The sequence below is a fragment of the Nomascus leucogenys genome, chromosome 14 (assembly GCF_006542625.1).
Source record: "Nomascus leucogenys isolate Asia chromosome 14, Asia_NLE_v1, whole genome shotgun sequence".
Lineage (NCBI taxonomy): Eukaryota > Metazoa > Chordata > Mammalia > Primates > Hylobatidae > Nomascus > Nomascus leucogenys.
The window spans coordinates 73,244,951-73,270,337 of NC_044394.1; the positions used below are offsets into that span (position 1 = coordinate 73,244,951).

Below are 25,387 nucleotides of genomic sequence, written 5' to 3' on the forward strand. Positions count from 1 at the left end.
ATATCACAAAGCACTAAACAAGATCCAGAACATTGCAGGAGTCTGTCCAGGATCACACAGCTATTGAAGAGTAGGGCTCATGGTGGGACAAGACCTCTCCTCCAAGCCCCATGCTCTGTACTACATTCACTTGTAGAAGAGTATCAGGTTTGTCTCTGTGAGTCAGCCACCCTATGAGCACTGTCCCCAGACATGGTGATGCTAAGCTGGGCTCTAAGCTGCACGGTGGGAACCCAGAAAAGGAGCACAGGCTTCACTTGAGAAGAATGTGAGAGTGTTGGCTCAACTTTCTACCATGGGCATAAAGGTACACAAATTGCACAGTCCCCCAGCAAGGCCAGGGAGCAGGAGGGAAAACCACCCCACAAAGAACTCTGGCTTATCCCTACTGACATACACAGACCATTTCTGGTTCCTAAACCTCAGAAGACATGGAAGAGGTAGTACAGATGGTGGCTTGGCTACTCAATGTCTCTCTTAGCATCCATCCAACTCATTCCTGCAGTGCTTGGAAAGCTAAAACCCACATTTCTCAGACTCTCTTACAGCTAGAGTTCCAGCTGTGACTTCAATTCTGCGAAGCAGGTGCATTCATGGCAGACTTAAATTTGGAATACATTATTTAAATAGAGCCATCTATTTTCTTTTTTCTTTTTTTTTTTTTCAGACGAAGTCTTGCTCTTGTCCCCCATGCTAGCATGCAATAGCACAATCTTGGCTCACTGCAACCTTTGCCTCACAGGTTCAAGGGTTTCTCCTTCCTCGGCCCCTCCAAGTAGCTGGGATTATAGGCGCCTGCAACCACACCCGGGTATTTTTTGTATTTTTAGCAGAGACAGGGTTTCACCACGTTGGCCAGGCTGATCTAGAACTCCTGACCTCAGGTGATCCACCCACCTCGGCCTCCCAAAGTGCTGGGATTACAAGTGTGAGCCACCACGCCTGACCTAGAGCCATCTATTTCCTGACTGCATGTTTTAGCAAGTACAGCATGCTTCAGGAGGTAGCTTTCTGATCTCCGGATTATAGGTAAAACCGTGTTTTTCTGGAGCCAACAACTGTGTGATCCCTGCACTGGGCCCCAGTGCTGTGTTGCTGGAGCCAGCAGTGTAGCAGCATCTTCCTGATTGTGACAGAGATGATGGCTCTCCAGCAAGCCAGTTTTAGAGTGTCCCTCTGGGAATTATTCCTGGATGTCCAGTCGAAAGCCCATTCCTGTGGTCCTCCGGCTGATTCTGTAAGAACCAAATTCTTTATATGGAAACATTTTACCATTAAACTAGCTAGGGTACTTTCTGTAGTCTTTCACTGAATCCCATCAAATTAACCAACATTTCACCCTTTTGCATACCTCTCTGCTTGTGTGCATTCTTGGCTATGTCTAAAAATCCCCTTGCCCTTACTCTGCCTGGATAACTCCTCCCTTTACCTCAACACTTGGCCCAAACATCTCCTCCTCTTTGAAGACTGTACTGCCTATTTAGTGTAGGATTTAAAGTTAGTTATTGCTCCTCTTCATTCTCATAGTCTACATTTTTCTCCCTTTCCCTCTTCCTCCCTTCCTTCTTCCCTTCCTTTTCTTTTCCTTTCTTCTTTCTTCCCTTTCTTCCTTTCATTCTTTCTCCCTTTTTTTTCATGTATTCATTTAACACACGTTTATTGAATATCTACTACAAGTCAGTCACTGGAGATACAAACACACAGGGCACAGTCCTGCCCTTGAGCTACCTACAGATTCATGGAAGAGGCTCACAATTAACATGTCATTTAGCAAGTGCTATGCTGGGGGTGATCCAGGGTCTCGTGGCTGCTGAGAAAAAGCTGCAGAGCTACACATGGTTTCCAAGAGGGGTTGAGTTTTCAGCTGAGCTCTGAAGTATAAGTAAAATTAACCAGGGAAGTAGAAGAGGAAGGATTTTCTAAATAGAAGTTGAGATACAAGTTCTGTGCAAAGACAGAACTTGTGAGAGATGACAGCATCCTGGAGAATCTTTAAGAACCTCATAATCATAATGGCTGTTGTTAAATTTGCTGTATGTACAAGGATCCGGAAGGACAATGGAGAAATGACCTAGAGATTGTCAGGGCCCAGAATCTGAAGGGCCTTGTCTGTGCTACAAACATGTGGGGAGCCATTGAAGAAAAGGCAAGGTGCCATCCCTATGTAACAATGTGGACCTGCTTTAGAACAAAGCAAGACTGGGAATTCCCATTTGGGAGCCCCTCTCTCACGCAAGAGAAAGCTATTCTCCTTTCTCTTTCTTTTTCCTATTAAAGCTTTGCTCCTAAACAAACAAACAAACAAAAAAAATGGAGGCAAGACTTTGTGGTAAGGAGACTAGCTGGGAGGTTATTCAGTGACCTACAGATAAAGAGACAAGGGTCTAAGCCACAGTGCTGACCGTGAGGATGGAGAGAAAACCCTAGAAACGTTTAGGAGGTAGACTCAATAGGACCTAGTAACTACTGAATATGGAAAGTGACTATTGAATGTAGAAGGGCAGTAGGGATTAAGGGTATTATTATTTAAAGGCTTAGATAACTGGCGGGCAGCAATAGCATCATTCATTGAGAAAGATGATACAAGAGGTGGAGGAACAGATTGATTCTAAGGGTAGTCAGGGAGGTGTTTAATTCCATTTGAGTTGTGTTGTGTTTGAGATGCAGATGGGATCTGCATCCCACAGAGTGTCCAGTTGGAAACCGGATGTACAAATCTGGAAGCTAGAAGAGAAAAATGCACTAAAGATAAAGACCTGTCAGTTATGGTTGAAGCTTGGAGATGCCTGAAGGAGAGAATGTGGAGTAAAGGGAAACCCAACATTTACATTATTTTGTAGCGTCATTCAAAAAAATTATCTCTTCTTCCTGCTGAGTGAGTTATAACATTATTTTTATCTTTAAGTCTCTATTTTTTACAATAGTGTCTTGAATATAATGAGAGCTCAAAAGGTGGGAATAAATGAGGCATTAATGAATTAATTTGGTCATTTTAAAAAAGAAAGAATTTAACTGTAACTAGAAAATAATATCTTCCTCATGATCTCAAGAAGAGGCACAGGTTAAGACAGAATCAAGAAAGAGGACTATAGGATATGTGATAAAGAAAAACCACACAAGCGGGGCACCAATCTGAGCCTGAGTGGCATTTCCAATGCAGTGGCCAATCAGAGCATCAGCGAGAATCACAGGAGCCCAGATACTGACCTTGAGGCCACCTGGAATGAGGACTCTTTCCCAAATGTCCCCAGTTCTCACCCCAGTCAGTTATAGCTCTATCCCCTTAGTTATTGTTGCTGGTCTTCCTCTAATGTTATTTGGAGATCTATTAAGAATGTACATGTCTTATGTTTACTAAGCGTGAGTGAAGTAAAACTTCCCGTTCTTTGCCCTAAAAAAGTCTCCTCCAAGCCTCAATGAGTGTCATGTCTGAAGTGCTAGCCACTTCCCTTTGCTCGACCTGAGAATGCCATTTCTCTCTGAGCTGCATGCAAAGGGCCTCGGAGGCTTCCTCCAACCCTCACACAGCAAGTGTCTGCTTTGCTTTCCAGTGGTTCCCTGACCCATGGAGTCCATGGGCAGGAGTTGCAATTGTCTGTTGCTGGCCCTGAGGTCATGTAGGTACGAGAGATCTTGCACTTGTCACAGCTTTCCATAAGGGGCCACAATGGGAATGAGTTGCTGTGAGAAACCCTGGCAGTTCTGCAAAATTACATGCATCACAGTGATGATTTGCAAAGCCCAGTGTGCTTTCTTCCATCTTCTATTCAGTAGAGCTATTTATTCTAGCAAGCATTAATACAATAAAATCTATCTAGGCTTACTGTCAACACAACTCCCACAGCACTCTCCATTTCCTTTGGAGAACACAATTTGTAGCAAACCTCCACTTTCTCTGCACACCTTCACTCTTCATCTAATAGCACATTTTTTTTTTCTGCAAATCCTGTATCACTATCCAAAATATATATTGAGTATGTATTTGCTCAGGCATTTATTCTCTGTCTCCTACCACTGGAATGTAAATTCCTTACTATGTCTTATTCACAGATGCATCTCAATGCCCAAAACAGCATCATGTACAGAGCAGGTGCTTGATAGTTACTTTTTAAATGAATAAACCTATCTATTTTTTTCCATTCTCTTTTCTAACTGTTTTCTCAATTCATGCCTTGGCTGAGACCTGGCTGTCCTCTGGGACCATGTTTCCCCTGCATCTTTCTCAAGGAGAAGAAGCTCATGCCCCTACCATCTGGATATCACAGGCCAGCATGGGGTCATCTTCTACTGACGTTTTCAGATTGTGACTTCTCCAGCCTTTGTAAAACAAAAAAACAACAAAAACAAACAAAAGCATCAGTCCTTTAACGTTTTTACCATCCTATATCTCTCTTTGTAGCTTTCAGCTACTGACTGCCTAGTCATTCTCCCCTATTTATTAAATATTTGGCACTGGAACCTAGCTCTCTTCTTTGTCCTAATCCCCAAGGGGTCTTAACGTCCATTTGGATGACTAACACCATGACCTCTCTGTAAAAATTACTATACTACCCTCTGACCACAACCGATAGCAGTCTTGTTCTCTCTCTCTCATTCTTCATTATTCCCATTGCTCAGGCATTTCAACCACACAGAAACCTTCCATCCTTTAACCTGCTCAACTTTGCTCTATCACCTCCTCCTTGGAGGTCTTCACTTCCTTCAGTTGCTCACTTGGACCATTTTTTTGTCAATATTCTCCACTGTTTGGCTCCTTTGCCTTCCCATTGCACTGTGGGGAAAGCTCTGGATCTGTCCAAGGTCCACCGTCCCAGACTAACCCAAAGCCACTGCCGCACATTTATGATATCCAAAACTAACTGGCCTCATGTTTGCTTAGCAAACCTTTCATGTTTCTATAATGAGCTGGCTGACCCATCTCCACAGAAAATATTTCCAGCCTACTCCACTGACTTCAATCTCCTAGCCCATCTCCCTTTTCCTCACTTATAGCAAAGTAATAGAAGCTAGGAAAAGGACACTTTCTTAGTTCCCCATTAGCCCACATTAAAACCTATTGAAACTCTCTTTATGCTTTCCCTCTTCTCTCTCATTCAATAGAAGCAGGAGCCCACTCTTACCCAAGGCCAGTCCCTCTGCATTTGCTTTGCATCACATTCAGCCTCCTCAAGGCTCTCACATCATCAGTCATCCTCAGTCACTTAGTCAGTACCTCGGTGTGCCTGGCTCTGTGCTAAGGGCTTGGAGTGCATGAGTGAACCCAATCTTCCCCCCCAGAAGCCTGTGAAGCAGTAGTTCTTATCACTGTTATACGCACTTTACTTAACCATGTTTACACAAAGGGGAAGAAAAATGCTCTATGTTCTTTATCCCACTATTATTAAATGAAACTGCTTTTAGTTCTTATTTCATTTCAGCTGAGAAAATCTTAAGTGCCCAAAGGCCTGAGCTGTTGCTTATCATACAAATAATATCGCTTATAGTGCTTCTAGTCTTCAGAATTAACAAAGAAACAAAAAGGTCTCTGATACAGGTGTCCCCACTCCCTCACAGCTTCAGTGGTTTTGCAACACAAACTTTTTCAAAGAATTCATCTGAGAGGCATTAAACTGAGAACAGCCGCAAGACTAGCACTTTTTTTCTGTGCATTATAAAGACCTGTATAAATATCCACTGCTGTCACCAACTTTTCTGTTTTTCTTTCTTTTTTTTTGAGATGGAGTCTCATCCTATTGCCCACCTGGAGTGCAGTGGCACGATCTTGGCTCAAACTTCGCCTCCCAGGTTCAAGTGATTCTCATGCCTCAGCCTCCCGAGTAGCTGGGATTACAGGAACATGACATCAAGCTCGGTTAATTTTTGTATATTTAGTAGAAACAGTGTTTTGCCATGTTGGCCAGGCTAGTCTCGAGCTCCTGACCTCGTGATCTGCCCGCCTCAGCCTCCCAGAGTGCTGGGATTATAGGCATGAGCCACTGCACCTGGCTGCCATCTCCAACTTTTCTGTTCCTAGTTAAAATAAATATGTCATTGCAAAGATTTGAACAAAAGAGGGATCTATTATGAATGTGCATTCCTTATGTTTGCTAATCGGTGTAAGACACTGAAGATTTCAGAAAATCTTTCAACGTACTGTAGAAACAACCCTGAAAATGAAACCTGTAATTTGTTGTCTTAATTGGCAACTTGTTGCTGTTCTGATTTTAAAACATGCCCATGAATTATTTGAGACTTTTCTCATTAAGAGGTGGAGTATGATTTTCCTCCCTTTGAATGCAGACTGACATTAGTGAATAGAATGAGGCAAAAGTTATGCTGAATGACTTCTGAAGCGAAGTCATCAAAAGTTATATAGTTTCTGCCTGACTCTCTCTCTCCTAGCCCTTACTCTCGAAACCCAGTCGCCATATTGTGGGGAAGACCAGGTGTCATGAAGAGGCCAAGCAAAGGTGGTTTGGCCAACAGTCCTGCTGAGGTCCCAGCAGAGATCCAGCATCAATCTCCAGACCTGTCAGTAAGGCAGTCATCTGACCAGTCCAGTTCCCACCCATAGACTCCTCTTGGCTGACGCTGAGTGAAGACAAGATGTCCCTATGTCCCTACTGAGTCCTGCCCAATTACAGATTCACAAAGGAGAATAGATATTTTCTTTTTTTTTAAAAAAAATTATTCCTTATGGAGTGCTTTATGAATTTGCATGCCATCCTTGTACAGGGGCCGTGCTAAACTTCTCTGTATTGTTCCAATTTTAGTATGTGTGCTGCCAAAGCAAGCACAGATTAAAAGATTTCTATTTTTAAGCCATTAAGTTTAAGGGTGGTTTATTCCACAGCAATAGATACATGAAACAGATAAATAGATAAATGGAAATAATACTGAAAAAGTACTTTCATATTTTTAATGATATACATTTTTAATGGTATAAATACTGAAAAGATTTATTGCTAATTCTGAAGAAGGTAACTGACACTTTTTTTTTTTTGAGACAGAGTTTTGCTCTTCTTATCCAGGTTGGAGCGCAATGGCGTGATCTCAGCTCACTGCAACCTCCACCTCCCCAGCTCAAGCGATTCTCCTGCCTCAGCCTCCTGAGTAGCTGGGATTACAGGCATGTGCCACCACACCCAGCTAATTTTGTATTTTTAGTAGAGACGGGGTTTCTCCATGTTGGTCAGGCTGGTCTTGAACTCCCCAACTCAGATGATCCGCCCACCTCGGCCTCCCAAAGTGCTGAGATTACAGGCTTGAGCCACCATGCCCAGGCTTTTATTTATTTATTTATTTTTTCTGAGAGGGTGTCTTGCTCTGTCACCCAGGCTTGGGTACAGCGGCATGATCTCAGTTCACTACAACCTCTGCCTCCTGGGTTCAAGTGATTGTCCTGCATCTGCCTCCCTAGTAGCTGGGACTACAGGTGCATGCCACCACACCCAGCTAACTTTTCATTTTTAGTAGAGACGGGGTTTCACCAACATGGCCAGGCTGGTCTCGAACTCCTGACCTCAGGTGACCGGCCCGCCTCAGCCTCCCAAAGTGCTGGGATTACAGGCGTGAGCCACTGCACCCAGCCAGACACTGACATTTTTCTTTGCTCCCAGATTCATTAGAAAATAAGAAAAGCATGACTCTTCTACACTTACAATTTTTTAAGTAATTTGAGTACATCAATTTCATTCAATTTTCTCTGATGAGAAATAACAGAGTGGAAATTTGAATCCAGGCAGGTTTACTCGAGAGCTCATGCCTGTACTCATACTGTAACCTCGCCCTGTTTTTTCCAACCTGTCCTTCTCCACTGGCTCCTTCCTATCAGCTTCTTTCACACTTGTTTAAACCTGCCACATCTTGACAGTTTCTTTCCTTAGCCCCATGACTCCCTCTAGCTACACCCTTCTCTTTCTCCTCCCCTTTACAGCCAAAGTTACTAAAAGAATTCTCCCTACTCACTGTCACTGTGTTCTCACTTTCCACTCACTCCTGAAGACCCTTCATCTTCACTTTTGCACAATCACTCTCCTGAAAGCACTCTGGAGTTTTTAGCTCCTAGATCCAATGGACACTTTTCAAACTTTTCCGGACTTGATCTACTGTTAGCATTTGACACTGCTGGCTCTCGCCCTAAAGCCCTCTTATATAGACTTCCATGATTCCACTTCTCCTGATTTTCCATCTGCATCTCCAGGCCTCTCCTTCTAAACCTCCAATGAAGGATTTTTATCTTCTGCCTGCCTCTCAAATATCTCTCTCTCCTGGGCCATCTCCTCTCTTAAACTAACCTCTCTCTTCATTTCATTCACCTCATAAGTTCATCTTCTTTGTGCTGAAAACTCTGAAATTTATATCTCCATTCCAAATTTCTCTCCTGCACTCCATGTCTGCATATGCAATTGCCCACTGAAATCCTCTACCTGGATGCTCACATACACCTCAAAATTCAACACAGGCAAAAGCAGAGCTTATCATTTCCAGTATGAGTACATGCATGAGCTCTCGAGTAAACCTGCCTGGATTCAAATTTCCACTCTTTGCCCCCAAACTACCACTTTCTTTTCCAGCATTGCTTATGTCAGTGAATAGAATCACCATCCATCAATAGAATCACCACTCATTAGTAGAGACATCTACCAACAGACACCAAAACAAGAAACCTTCACAATGACTCCCTCACTCTGCCTACAATAAACCACCAAAATCTATCAACTCTACCTCCTGAAGAAGCCTTAAATATATTAACTTCTCTCAAATCTCCTGCAAGAATTGAGACATGATGAGTGTCTAACAATTCTTGCAGGAAACCACTTGAGTGGCTGTGCCAATAATCCATGCTCCAGTTGGCAGCCAGAAACAACTATTTTAGGAGGTCAATCTGATCATGTCACTCCCCTGCTTGAAATCATCCATGGTGTCTCCATATTGCCCTCCTGATAAAGACCAGGCTTGTAGCTCGCCTGAATGGATTTCTTGATCTGGCTGTGCTCTTTGCTTTAACAACTTGTGTCTCCTTGGAATGAATTAGCAACAGGCTGCCTATTCTGATTTTATTCCCAACAGTTAGAAAGTTATTAGAAATGCTGGCCTTTTTCTTTTTTAGTACAAGGCACTTTATAGCCAACTGTCATAATATCGTTATAGTAAATATTCAATTCTATGATATCAACATGTGAGTGGTGCCCTCTAGAGTTACACAGTGGAAACCCTGCATTTCTATATGAGGTGGCCCAATCGTTTCATGTTCATTTATGAGAACAATCATGTGCTACATAATGCAATTTCACTCAACGATGAACTGTCTACACAACGGTGGTCCCGTAAGACTATAATATCATATTTTACTATAATTTTCTATGCTTGCTTATGTTTAAATACACACATACCATCATGTTACAATTGCCTGCAGTATTCAGTACAGTCACATGTTGTATGGGTTTATAGCCTAGGAGCAAGAGGTTATACCATATAGTCTAGGTGTGTAGTAGGCTGTACCATCTAGGTTTGTGTAAGTACACTCTGTGATATTCACACAACAAAATCGCCTAATGACACATTTCTCAGACTGTATCTCTGTACTTTTGTGAGGCAAGACTCTATCTAGAAATAAAAGTGCCAAGGTCCCTATCCCTTAGGAGCTCACAGTCTGTTGCCATATAAGAACACTGATAAGGGGATAAATGTCTACCTACTGCCAGCAGGGTGTGTGGGGAGTAGGAATGGGCTCTGCCACACCTACATTCTCTTGTCAGGATCTCTTCAGAGCAAGAGCTCCCATCCCTTTGGTCAAGTGATTGGCCAGGCCCAGAAGGTACCATCTATATGGCACAACAAAGCTGTACCAAAGGACAACACCTTATGGAAGAGGACCCAACCTCCAGAACAGGAAAGAGGCATCATCTACCTTGAACACTCACCCCCAAAAAACATATTCCTAACTCCACACTAGACAGCCCTGGGCAAAGCACCTTCCACCCCTACTGGACTCCAAACCCTTGGTGTCTCTGTCTCTTGTGTTAGGAGGGGACGTGAACTCTCTGAGCCAAACTTCCCTGAATTTGCAAGCTCAGTCACCTACTTTGCCTCCCTGCCAGGCTGTGGGGGTAATGACTGATGAGCAGCCTCTCATAATGAGGATGATTTTCCATGACCTCCTATGACTAACGCACATAAGCAGAGAGTGACAGAGAGGGTCAGAATTTGGAGCATGGTTCCATATAGGAAAGTCAAAGTTTGATTTTCAACTTCCTGTTTTAGTTATTCCCTTTTTCGTCATAAGAACATAAACGTACCGAGTGTCACGTTCCCTGATTGGGATCTAACTTCTGTGGGTCTGACTTGCAACTTACAACAGGGGGCTTTATTTTTAAATCATGTGACAAGCACATGTTACAGGTGGTAGTAGTAAGGAGGGATTCTGTCTATTCAGCATCAGTGGCAGAAATGGTCATGGAAGAAGTGGCGTTCCGTAGAGGCTGGAGATCCTCAGACTCTTCATAAGAATAACCCACAGCCTGCCTAGAAATTCAGCTTTCTAGGCTCAGCCCCACAATTTTGCAATTTTGTATTAGCCAGTAAGGGGTAGAGGCCCAGAAATCTTCATTTTTCACTAGCATTTCAGCTGATCCTGATATAAGTGGTTAAGATAATTTGAGAGCCTCTGGTTTCCTGACAGTACCTTTTTAACATAGTAAGCATGCAAATGTATAACGTTGACAGCATCCTCTGAGTTGATGTAAAGGGGCAGGCCATGGAGATAATCTTGGATTGAATTCAGGGCTTGGGAGGGCATGAAGGAATGAGGAGTAGTGTGCAAACCTGTGAAGGCTAAGAAGTCAAACCTTACACATAACCTCTGGCATAGAAGCTAAGCCTTAAGCCTGTCCTTGCTTCTCCCAGTTTACTTGCCACAGACTGGGACTCCAGCTGGGCTTCACCTTCCTCTGGAATTCAATGTTGAGCAACAGTGAGAGCTTAATCAATGGCTTTGAATGATTTTTATGCAAGCTGAGAGGAATATCAACAAACGTTTTATCAGATATTCCCAAGAGTAGCCTCTAAGTAGGACCCTTTTGGGAATCCTATTTGGGTTCTTTTCTTCATTCAGCAAATGTTGCTGAGTGCCTGACATGTCATAAATGCTTGTGCATGCTGGTAATACATAAACTAAGCAAAAAGAAAATCTTCTGCTCTGTGGATCTTGCATTCTAGTGGAGGATAAAGGAAAAAAATACAGTAAATAAAAAATAAATTATAGAGTGTATTAGAATGTGATAGTACCATAGGTAATCTAAGGGTGCTGAGATTTGAGGGGGTGCATATTGCAGTTTTAATTGGGGTAATCAGGGTAGGCCTCACTGAGGAAACAAGCCAGGCAGGTAATTGGGGAACAAGTGTTCAAACACAAGGCTACTGCCAAAGCTCTGGAGTAGCATCGTGCCTGGAGTGTGTCTTTGGAGAATCGTGAGGAGACCAGTGTCTGAAGCAGATGGTGTGAACAGGGAGAGACATGTGGAAGAGGGTACCAAAAATAACACATTTTCTCACATAAACCTATGAGCACTCATTGGAATGTGTGCACTGGAACCAGTCTACAAAATAGATAACTAGCTAATACCTACGTCTGCTGTCCTTTATGCAGACAAACTTACATAACCAGTGCTATTTTTTGTATCATGGGTCCTATGACTATGGACCTTCAGAAGATGTCTATGAGAAATATTCCATTGTGGAAGAGCCTCTGCTAGAACTCAAGGCTCCCAGCATCCTTTGTCACCCAATTCTGTGACCAGAGCCTGAGCAAGGACATCCAAGGGAGTTGGAGGGGATGAGTGTACAGGAGACAGATTCACAGCAATGCCTCTGTCACTGGGAGAAGGGATCAAGCATTCGTGTGGTGCTCCTTCACATAGGTGGGAAAAATGTCGAAGTGAGTATGTGTCCAATATCTACCTTCCCTGCTAAGCTCTAAACTCCTAGAGAGCAGGGGCTGTGTCCCTCGTGACAAGGGGGAGCTAACAAAAATTGTTACCCAACAGAATGGGCACGTGGACTTCCTGAAGTCTTCACAGGATCCAGTTCTACTTTCACGCATTGCGTGGAAGGATACATCTACTGTAAGTGAGGCACAGATTTGAGGCACAAGGGCTGACACACAGTAGCTGCTAAGTATTTGAAGAATTAAATGTTAGAGCTCATTCAGAACCTAGCCCCAGAGAGGCAGTGCCAACATTGATCTCTGTCGCCATCTTTAGCCCAAAGGCCACACTGCAGGCTCCCAGCCTCAGAAATGGGCAGGGGGGTCACGTCTTTAGATAGCGTGGAGTCTGTGCCTTTGAGGGCGGAGATTGGAATCTGCTCTGGGAATAGACTCTGTTTTGGTAGAATTCTGGTGAACACTTTCAGTTATGCAAATGTAAAATCCAACCAGAAATAAAGTCAGGTAACCCGAATGCCAGTGCTTCAGTCCAAGATGTTAACTTTACTGTTTATGCTCATTACACTTGTTTCTGTCAAGTTCATTTATGAAGTAGTTGTATATTGTAGAGAATTATATCAAGGAAAAGTTAGTATCCATTAAAGTTGTCTTCATTTTTCTTCACTTTTACTGTTTCCTCCCTAAATCTGAGTTTAGATTTCCCTAGAACTGACAGGCGTTGTGTGTCCTGCGGAGTTTTCTGTACAACGTTTTGAGCAGGTATTTATAGGGGATATTGTGATGCTAGAAGTGGGCCTAGGATTGCGAGATGAAAATTTGGGTCAAAGGGAAGAGTGACTAGATTTTGAATCCTGGTGGAATGACTGAAGACATACAGGCTATAGGAGACCCTGGATTCATCGCCCTCTTGTGTAAAGTTGTTCCATAGCTTCTTGGAACAAAGACTAGGTCCTCTGTGAATCAACTGCTGCCTACATCTGGAGTCTCTTGTAAGCACGTATGCACACACAGCACACATATACACATACATGGACACATCATGCACATACAGACACACACATTCACCCTCCCCACCCACCCTGCTCCTGGTGCTACCTGACCGAAAGCTGGCCACACTGTGTTTAATTGCCTGTTTACTCTCTCTCTGGACCTACCAGTTCATTCTGAGATGTAAATAGTGGATAAGACCTAAAGTGTACCTCTCCCTAGAATTCACATAATAATAACCCTCTAGCCTGGTTAGGTTTTGGAGTGAAGACTTTGGTGTGGTTTCTAGGGAGGAGAAGGAATTTAAGGGATGAGCCTTGGGGAGTGGGAGAAGAATACTCTTGGCATCTCTGAACTGCACCTGTCAGAAGTTGCCTCCGTTCCTTACTTTTAAATCCCTAGTGCCAGAAAGTCCCGTCACTATTTCTACCACAGTCCTGCAGAATTCAATTCTAAGTGCTATTTGGAGTGTCTTGCAGTCAATAAATATGAGCTTTTATTCACAAGGTCTGGTTTTCCCATCTGCACTGTGTCCTTCAGTCATAGAGACGTGTCTTCTAAGTCTTCATGTCCTCTTCCTCTTCCGTGCGCTGATACAGAATTGGCATATTTTACATGCCGAAAATTTGTTTTAGTTATATAGAGAACATGATTCAACTTGGAACAGCATCACTAGTAAGTAGGAGGAGGCCTGCATTTGCCTGGGTGGCCCATGGGCACAGTTCACAAGGGAAGGGCCAGCAGAAATGAGTTACCATGTGTTAAAATAATTAATTGGGAAGGTATTAGGCTGAGATGACTCCAGCGTGTTGGGTTCCTGCCTAAGTAAACTAAAACCCAACCCAGAGTGAATGGTCATTGACTAAGAAAATGAAACTTAAGCTTAGCCAATCAGGAACAGCTGACTAACCTGCAACTAAAGATTTTCCACTTAACCAATGCATTTTTTTCTTCCTTTTGCTTCCTGAACAACTTATAAAAGTTTTTCTGGTGCCCCCTGGGTGGAGCCCTGAATCGCTTGCAATTTGGCACCTTGTGATTCATGAATCATTCTCTGCTCAAATAAACTCCTTAAAATTTTAATATGCCAAAGTTTGTCTTTCAACACATTCATGAAGGAGATGAACTGGTCAGGGAAGATGAAGCAGGGGTCAGGCTGACTGTGAAATCACAGCATGGAAGCTGACCCCAGGGCGGTGCTAAACAGAAGTCAGGGAGGGAGAAGGGGAGGGCTGAGAAGAGCTGAGGACCCAGTAGCATCTGTGTTGGCCCAGTGTTGATCTGAGGGGCCCAGGATTAAAATCTGGGTCTTTCCTGAAATACCTGGATGATTCCTTGGAGCCTCCCGGATAAAAACTCCTTCGCAAGGCATTAGCAATCAGGAGCCACCCATCTTCTCATCTGAATTTGTAGCAACTCCTCAGTCCAAGCCCTGGGTCTCAGCCACATTGATGACTCACCTCAGATGTGCTGGGAGCCCTTCTCCATCATCACACCTTCCTGAGCAGCTTTTTCGGCCTGGGATGCCCATCCCCGCGTTCTCTGCCTGGAAAACACCTGCTTTTTCTCTGAGGCCCAGATTACATGCTCTTTCTTCTGTGAAGCCCTGCCCAGCCCTCCCTGCCAGCTCCACCTCTAGGCTACAATGGCGTCTCTACCTGGTACATAGCTCTTCTCACACAGTATCATGAATGTCCAATAAGAACCAAGTGATTGGCCAGATGTAGTGGCTCACACCTGTAATCCCAACACTTTGGGTGGCTGAGGTGGGAAGATCACCTGAGCCCAGGAGTTCAAGACCAGCCTGGGCAACATGATGAGAGCCTGACTCTACAAAAAATTTAAAAAACTTAGCTGGGCATGGTGATGCATGCCTGTGGTCCCAGCTACTCAAGAGGCTGAGGCAGAGAATGGCTTGAGTCCAGGAGGTCAAGGCTGCAGTGAGCCATGATTGCACCACTGTACTCCAGCCTGGCTGATAGAGCAAGACCCTGTCCTGAGGAGGAGGAAGAGGAGGAGAGGAGGGGGGGTGGAGGAGGAGGAGGAGAAGGAGGAGGAGGAGGAAGAAGAAGAAAAAGAGGAAGAAGAAGAAGAAGAGGAGGAGAGGAAGAAGAGGAAGAGGAGGAGGAAGAAGAAGAGGAGGAGGAGAAGAGGAAGAAGAGGAAGAGGAAGGAGGAGGAGGAGGAGGAGGAGGAATAAGAATCAAGTGTGATTATCCATTAACTTGTTTAAGATTTTGCCTTTACTCAGCCTCTTCTGCATTTACCAGCAGCTGTTCTGGCCACAGATGACATAAAATTGAACAGAACATGTGCTGAAAAAGCACTGAGTCTCACCATGTAAACACATAGTTACAATGGGCTAGCCAGGTGATCAAGTCCCTGGGGAACATACAGGCTGTGGAGAGGCAGCTCAGAGAAAGAACCTAAACATTATCAGAGCCTATGGTGTAGCTCCCTTCACACTTAATACTTGGAAGCATGTACTTTGCCTTCAAGGCCACACATGACCCAACCCTGCTGGTTTTGCTCACTGCCTACTCCTCCCTTGCTCTCCAGGCTCCAGCCCCCACCCCAGCCTTCTAATGTTACTTGAACATACCAGCTCCTTTCTGTCTCAGGGCCAACACATTTGTTACTCTTTTGCCTTGATTATTTCTAGTCACACTTCCTTCCTGTCCATAACCTCAGTGCAAATGTTACCTCTTCAAAAAAGTAAAAAAACAACAACAACAACAAAAACCCCTCCCCTGACACCCCATCTAATATTTCCGTTGAATACCTGCTGCCCTCACCTTCTAATCATGAAAAGTGTCCTTTCTGTTTTCTTGTTTGTTTATTTGCTTGTTTAGTGTTTCTCCCTTTCAATTATCAGCTACAAGGAAGTTTGGTTTTATTCACCATTCTATCCTCAACTCCTTAAGTGGAATAAAAATTTGCAAAATGGTATTGAGGTCAGCTGCACTAAGTTTTATCTTGAGCTCCAACACGGATAGCCCATATGACCGTCAGCAAGTTATTTCACTTCTCTTAGTCCAGTTTCCTCACCTGTCAAATGGAGGTGAAAATGCTTGCCTTGAAGAGTCATTCTGAGGATGAAGACAGAACGTTCTTAAAATTGCTGCCCCATGGTTGGAACTCAGAACATGCTAGGTGAATGTTGAGTAGTTATACACCAGAGGGAGAGCACCAGCAGCCTATGTCTTCTCTGAGTCCTGATACCACGGGTTCTCTGCTCTAGCTTGAGCCCAGTCAAATATTTTCCCTGAAGCAGAGAAGTGTTTGAGCTCTGAGGATGAGTATGAACTCCAGTTGCAAACTCTCAGCTGAATTCCAGCCCTGTACTCCCAGCTATATCAAGTCACCTCAACTTAGAGACTCCACTGTAACCTTAAACTCAACACATCCAGGACACACACATTGCCTGGCCCTTGCTACTCCTTGCTTTGCACACTCAAAGCAACTGGTAGATAGTGGACTGTACCAACAGTCAACCACAGAATTGTGGATTCACTGTGAAGCATCTGGTAGAAAATCACAAGACTTGAGCTAGAATTTAAGTTGCAAGCAGCCCAGGGCTTTGTCCCTGCGCAGAGGACACTGAGTTCTGCCTGGGACTTCTTGGTTGTTTCTAGAGACTCCATAGCAGATGGACTGGAGGGGAAGCTGCAGGTAGCCTTCTAAGAACTAACCAAGTCTCTTGCATCAAACACTGGACACAGGGTCGAATGAGGCTCTGTAGTAGGTTTCTATGGCTGCTATAACAAGTTACCACAAACTTAGAGGTTTACAATAACACAAGTTTTTTATTTTACAGTTGTGGAGGTCAGAAGTCTGAAATGGGTGTCACTGAGCTGAAATCCACGTGTCAACAGAGCTGTGTTCCTTCTGGAGGCTCTAGAGGAGAATCCGTTCCCTTAGATTTTCCACCTTCTAAAAACCCCTGCATTTGTTGGCTCAAAGCCCCTGACTCCATCTTCAAAATTAGAAGCATGGTGTCTTCCAGTCTCTCTCTGACTCTCCCTTCCTGCCTACTTCTCACAAGGACCCTTGTGATTACACTGAGCCTACCAGGATAACCCAGGATTGTCTCCTCATCTCAAGATCCTTAACATAATCACATTTGCAAAACCTCTTTGGCCATGTATGGTAACATATGCACAGTTCTTGGGATTAGGATGTGGACATATTTCGGGGGACATTATTCTGCCTACCATAGACCCTGAGCAGGATGAGCTTGGTTTGGGGGCACAAGGCTGAAACACAGCTACCTGTCTCTCTACCAGCTCTGTTCAAAGTAAAACTCAGTACGGGCTGAGGGCTCACTCTCCTTGGTGAGCTGTACTGGCTGCTGGGGCTCTGCCGGGCCACACAGGAACCAGCCAGGCCAGGCAGCAGCCTCAAGCCTGAAGGCAGAGCCTGAGCTGCTCTGGAAGAACGTGAAGCGTGTGGCCTCTTCACCACCTTTGTACAGCTCCTCAATGTTCACATCCTGTGGGGGCAAGGTGGATGGCTGCAGAATGAGAGTGCTGATGGAGGTGTTAGCCCTGGAGGCCTCTGGGGCTTGGCCAAAAAAAGGATCTGACAGGGCTGGTTTTTACCCAAGGGACTGCCTTCTGCAGATTCTAGAGGACAAGGGTCTTGGTGCTAGGTGCAGAGGGAGATGGTGGAAACCTGAGGGAGTAGGACATGTGGACCTGGCTGGGAATCCACAGATAGGCACAAAGATGCCAGAGCATCCCAGGGGTCAGGCCAGGTCTGCAGTGTCCCCTAGAATGGGAGAGGCCTCTCACCTCCAGCTGTAGGGAAGGCCCCTCTCCTGTCTCCACACATGCCAGGCAGCGGCTCCCTCCCTGGATCCCCAGGAAAATGGGGACCTTGGTGCGGTCCAAGCCTCTGTTAGGAAGTATGCAGATCTTCTCTAGGAGGGAAGAGAGAGAAGAGTCAAGGGACAAGGGAACCCCATGTTGCAGACTCTTGGCAGGTAAAGGCTCAGGCAGGAAGGAACTGGACATGGGCACACCTGGCCTGGCCCTGCATGCAGACTGGAGGGTGAGCCAGGACTTCTGCAGGAGTCATGCCCCCTCACTAGGAGAGGCCACAGCTGCTCTCTGGCCCTTCTCACTGTCACTGGTGGCAGCTGCTGACCCTCTGCTGGGGAGCAAAGGGAAGAAGAGAAGGGAGGGCCTATGGCAGATGGAGCATGGGGTGGAGGCCCCAGAAGCTCACCTGCACAGCAGTTGTCTGCAACAGGATCTCCCACCAGCAGCTGGCCATCTCTCGTGTATAGAGCCTTCTGGTCTGCATATTTAATTCTGAAACAGTATGACAGTGCTGACGGCCCATTCCCTTTATGCACCACTGGCCCCCAAGCCCTTCCACCTCCATGCTCTGAATCACCACCTTGAGCATTTGGGCGATTTTCTCTCCTTCACAGGTGGTAAGAGAGGAATGATCACTCCCAAGAGCAGGTAAAGACCAGGCCAGCCTTAAAGCAAGGAAGGTCTCCTGTGTTCGTGCTTTTCAGAGGCTGTGCTTCCCGCCTTCTCATGGCTTGGGGAGGCCTTCAGAGGAGAATGGAGAGCCAATGTTCTCTGACAGAGGGGTAAAGAAAATGGTCCTGGCTTCCTGAGAAATTTCTTAGTGAGGCTCAGATGACTTTGGGATACAGTGAACCTTATCTTAAATTTTTTGGGCCTGCCCTAATTGTTTATAAATGTTTATTCTCTTTAGTACAGAGATTAATTGAGCATATACTGAAGTGTGATTTGCTTTTCAGATATTTTAAAAACTTTAAAGTCATTCAGGTTATTAGCTCAGTCACCTGGTTGGTTTCAAAGATGCCTGTCAGCTGCTGTCAGGGCTGGAGAGCTCTCATTAACCTTTTAGGGCAGAACCTCTGGACCAATTCCACCACCTCCAGGGGATTTTTCTATCTCAATAACAGCTAATGATAACACCCTTAGCTAATGACTGTACGTGTTTAAAGCAGGTTCACTTGTACAATAAAAATAAACTTCCAGAAAGATCTCGGGCTTGCTAACTGGCATTCCCCCTCCCACCTTGACAACCCAGATGTGACAACTCACATGCCAGCAGCATTCTATTTGGAGACCAGAACCCAGATTAGATGCCCTGAAGTGCTGACATCTGCTTTGTCATTTATGTGCTTCCTATATATGTGTCTTGCTTCCCAGCCAGGCTGTCACCTCCTTGAGACCAGGACTGCTCTCCACCCACCTTGTCCAGGACACAGCCCTGGACATTACAGGGTCCATGGGAGGAGCAGAGGAAATGCATCCCAGAGTCCTCTTTTATTTTTCTTATGCCTCACCTCCTTCCTGAAAGGAGCTTATGACAAAATCACAGACAACAAAGTAGTAAAAGATAAGGAAGGATGCAAATCTCAAATGAGATGAAATGTAAGTAAGTGTTAGAAGGCCACACTGGGAGTAAAGGCCACAGGGACCACCATCAAGGTGCTGTCATTGAGATTCAAAACTGTTTCTGAGATTTCAGAGAGGCGGATGGAGCAGCATAGAGGACATGAAGTCTGATTCCAGGCTCTGCCTTTTGGTAGCTGTGTGACATGGGGGAATTTATTTGCCCTCTTTGAGCCTCAGCTTCCAGATCTGTAAAATGGGGTTAATAACACTCCACTTATAGACTTTTTGGGACAGAGATGAAGCAGTAGATTGGCTGGCATCTTGCAGATGTTCAGGAAAGAGCTGTTGCTACTGTGGTGATGATGAAGCTTAATTATGGGGCACTTGCAATTTCTAAGGTGAGAAGGAGCCTCATCCTCTGACTCAGCATTCCTTTCCTCTTCCCACGTGATCCCCAGACCCCCTGCCTGGGAAAGCAGGGACATGCCAGGACAACTTACATGTAGTATCTTGCCGTGGGGAGGGAGCACATTCCTGCAATCAGTGGTGTCTGGTCCTCACTGACGGGGAGGAGAGAAGGGCATTTAGAAAAGGAGGCTGGGTGAAGCCAGAGGCAGACATGCTGGGGCTCAGAACCACCCAGCCACGGGCTGCATGGGTACCCCAGGCCATTCATCTATAATTGGCCTGCCAGAATCCACCAAGGCTTCCACCAGCCCAGCAGGCTCCAGGCAGCTCTGCCTCTCCCTGACTGAGGTTATCCGGGAGCAAGTCCAGCCACCAGTGGTGTGAGCCTGGGAGGTGTGTGCTTGCACTGGAAAACAGATTCCCCTAAATAGCTGAGCCACAACACTTCCCAGCCCTGAGAGTGGGGTGGAGTGTGCTGTAGCCTCCCTCACAGCTGGAGATAAACCCAGCTCAAACCCAGTCCCACTGCCCTGTTGGCCAACAGGGCACCACACCCCCACCCCCATAACTAGCCAAGGGTTAGATAACTAGAGCCCAGAGTGAAAGAAGAGAGCACAACTAGAAGGGGTCTCCAGCAGCAGTGAGGCTGGTGGGGTCCCCCCAGAGAGTTGGAAAACATCATTCCTAGTGACTAGAAGTGCTTGGCCAAGACTGCTGAAAACAGCCCACCCAAACTCCCCCATTCTGTTCCAGATGGAAAATGGCACAGTCAAGATAGTGGCCCTGTATAAATGCCAGGCCACACAGCTTCACATGACTCTGCTCCTTCCCGATGGGTTATCTTGTCCTAGAGCTCTTCCCTAAAATGACCACCCATTGGAAAGGCCAGTCCAGAATTTAGCATGGAAATAAACCCAGAGCTAATCAGGACTTGGAAATTAGCTCAGGAAAGTAACGCAAGTATGACTAGGGCTGAGGTTTACCGAGTAGATCTGATTGTCACCAAATAAGAAGGGAATAGAGAAGAAAAAATATAAGAAAGCAGAAAATGAGAGAAGAGAAAGGAAGAAGGCAGGTGGAAGAAAGTAACAGAGCTCAGGGAGGAACAGAGTGATGCTGAGGGACCTTGGGGAGGCAGGTGAGAAGGAACAGGTGGGTGCTGAGGATACGGCTTCCAACCACCTCAGCACTCGAGTTCCAGAAACAGGGCTGTAGCCAAGGTGGCTTTTAGTACTGGGTCTGTCACTGTCACTTTGGACAAGTCATTTTCTGTCCCCGGGCCTTGGGGTATGACTTTGAGACTTAGAGTGAAGGACAACAGGGACTGACAAGTGCAAATTCTGGAGGGATGTTGGTGCTGTGAATGAAAGTCTTAAAGCATTCTGTATATTTTGTGATTACATGTGTTTCCCTTACTCTTAGGAAAAAATAATGGATTGCCCAAATGTTTACTTACAAAAATGTTCACTGCATAATTTTTTACAATAGCAAGAAGTTGAAAAAATCTAAATTTTCAGTAATAGGTAATTGGCTGAGAAATTATGGCAAAATTCAATAAATAAGGATGTACGTGTTTGCTAAAGATGATATTGTAGAAGCCTGTTTTATGACATAAAATTTTTCAAAATATATTAGGTGAAAAATGCAGATTATAAATCAAGTGTACATTATAATTCTATTTAAATCCACACAGAGACACATACACAGAAACCTTACTCGTGTTGTTGCACCACTTACCTATGGCTTTATGAGTAATTTTTTAAACATATCAACATTTTTCCTATAATAAACATGAATTTCCTTTGTAGTATCAAGTAAGTTTCAACATTTTTTAAATGAAGTGTTCAGTTAAAGTTGCTGGCTCCTAAATGTGCCCGCCCATCTGCATCACCTGGGGGACTCTGTATAATTACTATTTCCTGGGCCGAAGGTTCTAATTCAGTAGGACTTGGAGTGATTCCAGCAATAAGCCAGGCTGCTTGAGAACTGGTGTACTTTTTTTTTTTTATTATTGTACTTTAAGATTTAGGGTACATGTGCACAATGTGCAGGTTTGTTACATATGTATCCATGTGCCATGTTGATTTCCTGCACCCATTAACTCGTCATTTAGCATTAGGTATATCTCCTAATGCAGTCCCTCCCCCGCCACCCCAACCCCACAACAGTCCCCGGAGTGTGATGTTCCCCTTCCTGTGTCCATGAGTTCTCCTTGTTCAATTCCCACCTATGAGTGAGAACATGCGGTGTTTGGTTTTTTGTCCTTGCGATAGTTCCATTTTTTATGGCTGCATAGTATTCCATGGTGTATATGTGCCACATTTTCTTAATCCAGTCTATCGTTGTTGGACATTTGGGTTGGTTCCAAGTCTTTGCTATTGTGAATAGTGCCGCAATAAACATACATGTGCATGTGTCTTTATAGCAGCATGATTTATAGTCCTTTGGGTATATACCCAGTAACGGGATGGCTGGGTCAAATGGTATTTCTAGTTCTAGATCCCTGAGGAATTGCCACACTGATTTCCACAATGGTTGAACTAGTTTACAGTCCCACCAACAGTGTAAAAGTTTCCTATTTCTCCACATCCTCTCCAGCACCTGTTGTTTCCTGACTTTTTAATGATGGCCATTCTAACTGGTGTGAGATGGTATCTCATTGTGGTTTTGATTTGCATTTCTCCGATGGCCAGTGATGATGAGCATTTTTTTATGTGTTTTTTGGCTGCATAAATGTCTTCTTTTGAGAAGTGTCTGTTCATGACCTTCGATTCTTCACATTCATTAATAAATACACAAACCACCTGCAGGTCTTGTTAAAATACAGATTCTGGTTTTCCAGGCCTGGGGTGGGGCCTGAGACTGTACATTTCAAATATGCAACCAGGTGATGTCAATGCTGCTGGTTCCTCCTGGCCAGCACTTTGAGTCCTAAAGGACTAGAGAATCCCCCAGTACAGATAACTCAACAGCATCATGGCCTCAATGCAAGCCCACTTGATGATGGGCTCCCCTTGGCCAAACCACTGGGGCTTCTTTGGTTGTGGCAGCAGGTCAGTGGGCAGTGTGGTAGCTGTGCCCAGATCTAGGTGGGGCAACAAAGTGGAAGGCCCTGGGTGAAGGTGGACAGCAAGCTGATGACTCCCACTCTGGGTCAGTGTCACCTCAAAGAGCTGGAAGAAATTCAATGCTGGTCCAGTCCAGCTGGATCCCATGGGCCCTAGAAACCTCCCATTCTGGCACAGCCAAAATGTACAGTGTCTCTCCCAAAGGCTGCCCTATTCGGCTCCCTCTGCCTGGGTTCTGATAGATTGTGATGAAGTGAGTAAGAGTAGGAAGCTAGCGTCTGGTCCATCAGAGAGCCTGGGTCTTGGTGCTGAGCCTCTGCTGTATGCCAAGCCCCTCCCAGTGTGCCACATGCCTCACCTCCAAAGCTTCCCCTCCCTATTGTCCTCAAATGACTTTTCACTGAACTTCAGTTTATATCCCTCTTTTCTTCCTCTCATTTCTCCCTGGACATGGCATCTGGCTCTCAGACCTCTGCAATTCACCTGTCCTGGCTCAAACACCGCCATCAGCTAAACTTGGGCTTTCCCCATGTTCTTTTGCACAGCACCCTGTCCTATCCTCCATATTCTCCTGCATGGTATCTATGTGGGATGTTCTGTCCAAGACCAATATTAACTTCTGTGGAGCCAGATCCAAAGATTCTTTTGATTCCTTTGATATTTGGTCATTGTCTCCTTGGAACCCTTGACATTGAATGACTCCCTGCACATTCTTTCTCCCATTGTAGATTTCACCTCCTTCTGGGGCCGCCCCTAAGGCTAACAAGGTCCTAAGCACTTCTATTTCACATCATATTAAGCTGCAATTCATTGACTTCTACAGCTACAATGATTATCTTGGGCTAATTGCTCCCAAATGTAGACTGCACATCCCACTTTACCTCCTGCAGCCTACAGGACAGCCCACTTTGGACATCCTGCTGATATTCAACCAAATATATTTAAGGTTAATTATCTTCTTCTCCCAGCCCACACATTCCTCCCAATTTCGTTTCTCTCACTGTCGTAATATTCCTCTCACTAGTGATATTCAAAACCTGAGACTCATTGACAATATCTTCTACTTCTCCTGACTCAGTGTCTAACTTATCAAGTCCCTACAGGTTATTTCTTTAAAATATAACTTTGTGTTCTTAATTGCCATTACTACTGTACTTGTATTCCTGGTTTTTCTGCCTTTCATTCATTCCAACCTATGTGAGGAATCTGGACCCACGTTCTAAAGATTTTTTTCACCACATCCCTGCCTAGCTCTAGAGTCTACAGTGACTGACTCTTTTGCCACCATCTGGCACTGATTTTCTTGTGTGATAGCATCTCACTTCTCCTTGGACACTAAACCACACCTCCTGGCAACATAATTCCTTTCTTATCTTCTCAGTGGACATACTCACAGGTGTCCCATTGTTCTCCCTGCCTCAAAAGTCATCCCTTCTCATTGTCATCCATTCAGATCTTTTGATATTAAGATCACTGGAGATAGTATCAGTATAGATGGGTTCAGTATCTAGTTCTATCAAATTAATTACCAGTGTAGAGTTACAGCTTAGACATACAGGGTTATGTCTTTTAACCTCCAACCCTCAGTTTCAGCACTATACATTCATGGGATTAGATTATGTGGTTATGAAGGTTCTTTCTAGGCCAAATTCATGTGATTCGATTATGTGGTTATGAAGGTTCTTTCTAGGCCAAACTATTTATAATTTCATGACTCAGAGTTTAATGAATCTTTCCCTTACTATTGTAACTCTACTCTGAACTCCTATTAAATTTTACTGTATTATTTATTGTTGTACATAAAGATATTTGTTTCCCTTATAAAAGTTAATAAGATCTTGAAGTCATGAAGCATGGCTTATAGCTCACTTGAAGCTCTCTCCAACCACCCTAATTGAACTACCCTGGTCCTTATGGCCAGGACATAGGAACACACAGAGCAGACTTTGAATAGAAAGGCTGAGTCCTAGACCTAGCTCTCCTACCAATTTATTTTGCCACCTTTTATCCCTGGGCCTTCAACTTATCATTATTGGATGGAAAGATTGAGTAAGGTATCTTTCAAAACTGTTTTAAGTTTCACAATAAAATTTTATGCAGAATTCTAATGATTGTAAAAAGGATAAAGGGCAACTGCTTTGCTGACACAGGAAGCAATGGAGACTTTGGAACCCTGCTAGTATTTCTCTCGCCTACAAGGAAGAAACTGAGGAGCAACCAAGGAGCACAAAAAAAAAAAAAAAACCAAAAACAAAAAAAAACTCTTAAGCTTCCACCAAACACAGTTTGAATACCACTGGCCCAGATGGTTTCTTCTGAGATTACTTTCTAAAGTCAGTTGTTCTAAGTAGTTCAAAAATCTTGATTTGGCTTAACCTATTCCTTCTCTTCAAATCTCTTTATGTGCTCCTAAATGTTTTTGATGTCCCACCATGTTCTATGAGGGGAACACCTTGTTACCTAGACAGCTGGCCAGGAGGAGCGAAGGGATAGAGGGCATATCAGAGATATTGACAGGAGAGAGTAGAAAAGAAAGAAAAGAGAGAGAGAATATTGCCTGTCCATCACTGACCTGCAGATCCTGAGTGCCTGGAACCCCGATCCCTGGAGACT

The 25,387-nt window shown here is 44.6% G+C and overlaps 1 protein-coding gene and 1 pseudogene across 2 annotated transcripts; both read right to left on the reverse strand.

Moving 5' to 3' along the window:
• Nucleotides 1–6,659: 6,659 nt before the first annotated feature.
• Nucleotides 6,660–6,776, reverse strand: LOC115838532 (annotated as a pseudogene).
• A 9,915-nt stretch (nucleotides 6,777–16,691) lies between these two features.
• IL1F10 (interleukin 1 family member 10) lies at nucleotides 16,692–25,387 on the reverse strand. 2 transcript variants are annotated; one of them, XM_030827633.1, is made up of 5 exons: nucleotides 25,347–25,387; nucleotides 19,799–19,858; nucleotides 18,142–18,227; nucleotides 17,706–17,833; nucleotides 16,699–17,404 (listed from the first exon to the last, which is right to left on the reverse strand). In XM_030827633.1, the coding sequence occupies exons 2-5, from the start codon at nucleotides 19,828–19,830 to the stop codon at nucleotides 17,192–17,194; spliced, it is 459 nt and encodes a 152-aa protein (XP_030683493.1). In that variant the 5' UTR covers nucleotides 19,831–19,858; nucleotides 25,347–25,387; the 3' UTR covers nucleotides 16,699–17,191. The 2 variants fall into 2 exon arrangements, with proteins under 2 accessions (XP_030683492.1, XP_030683493.1); XM_030827632.1 differs by lacking the exon at nucleotides 25,347–25,387 and having other exon boundaries at nucleotides 16,692–17,404; nucleotides 19,799–20,236.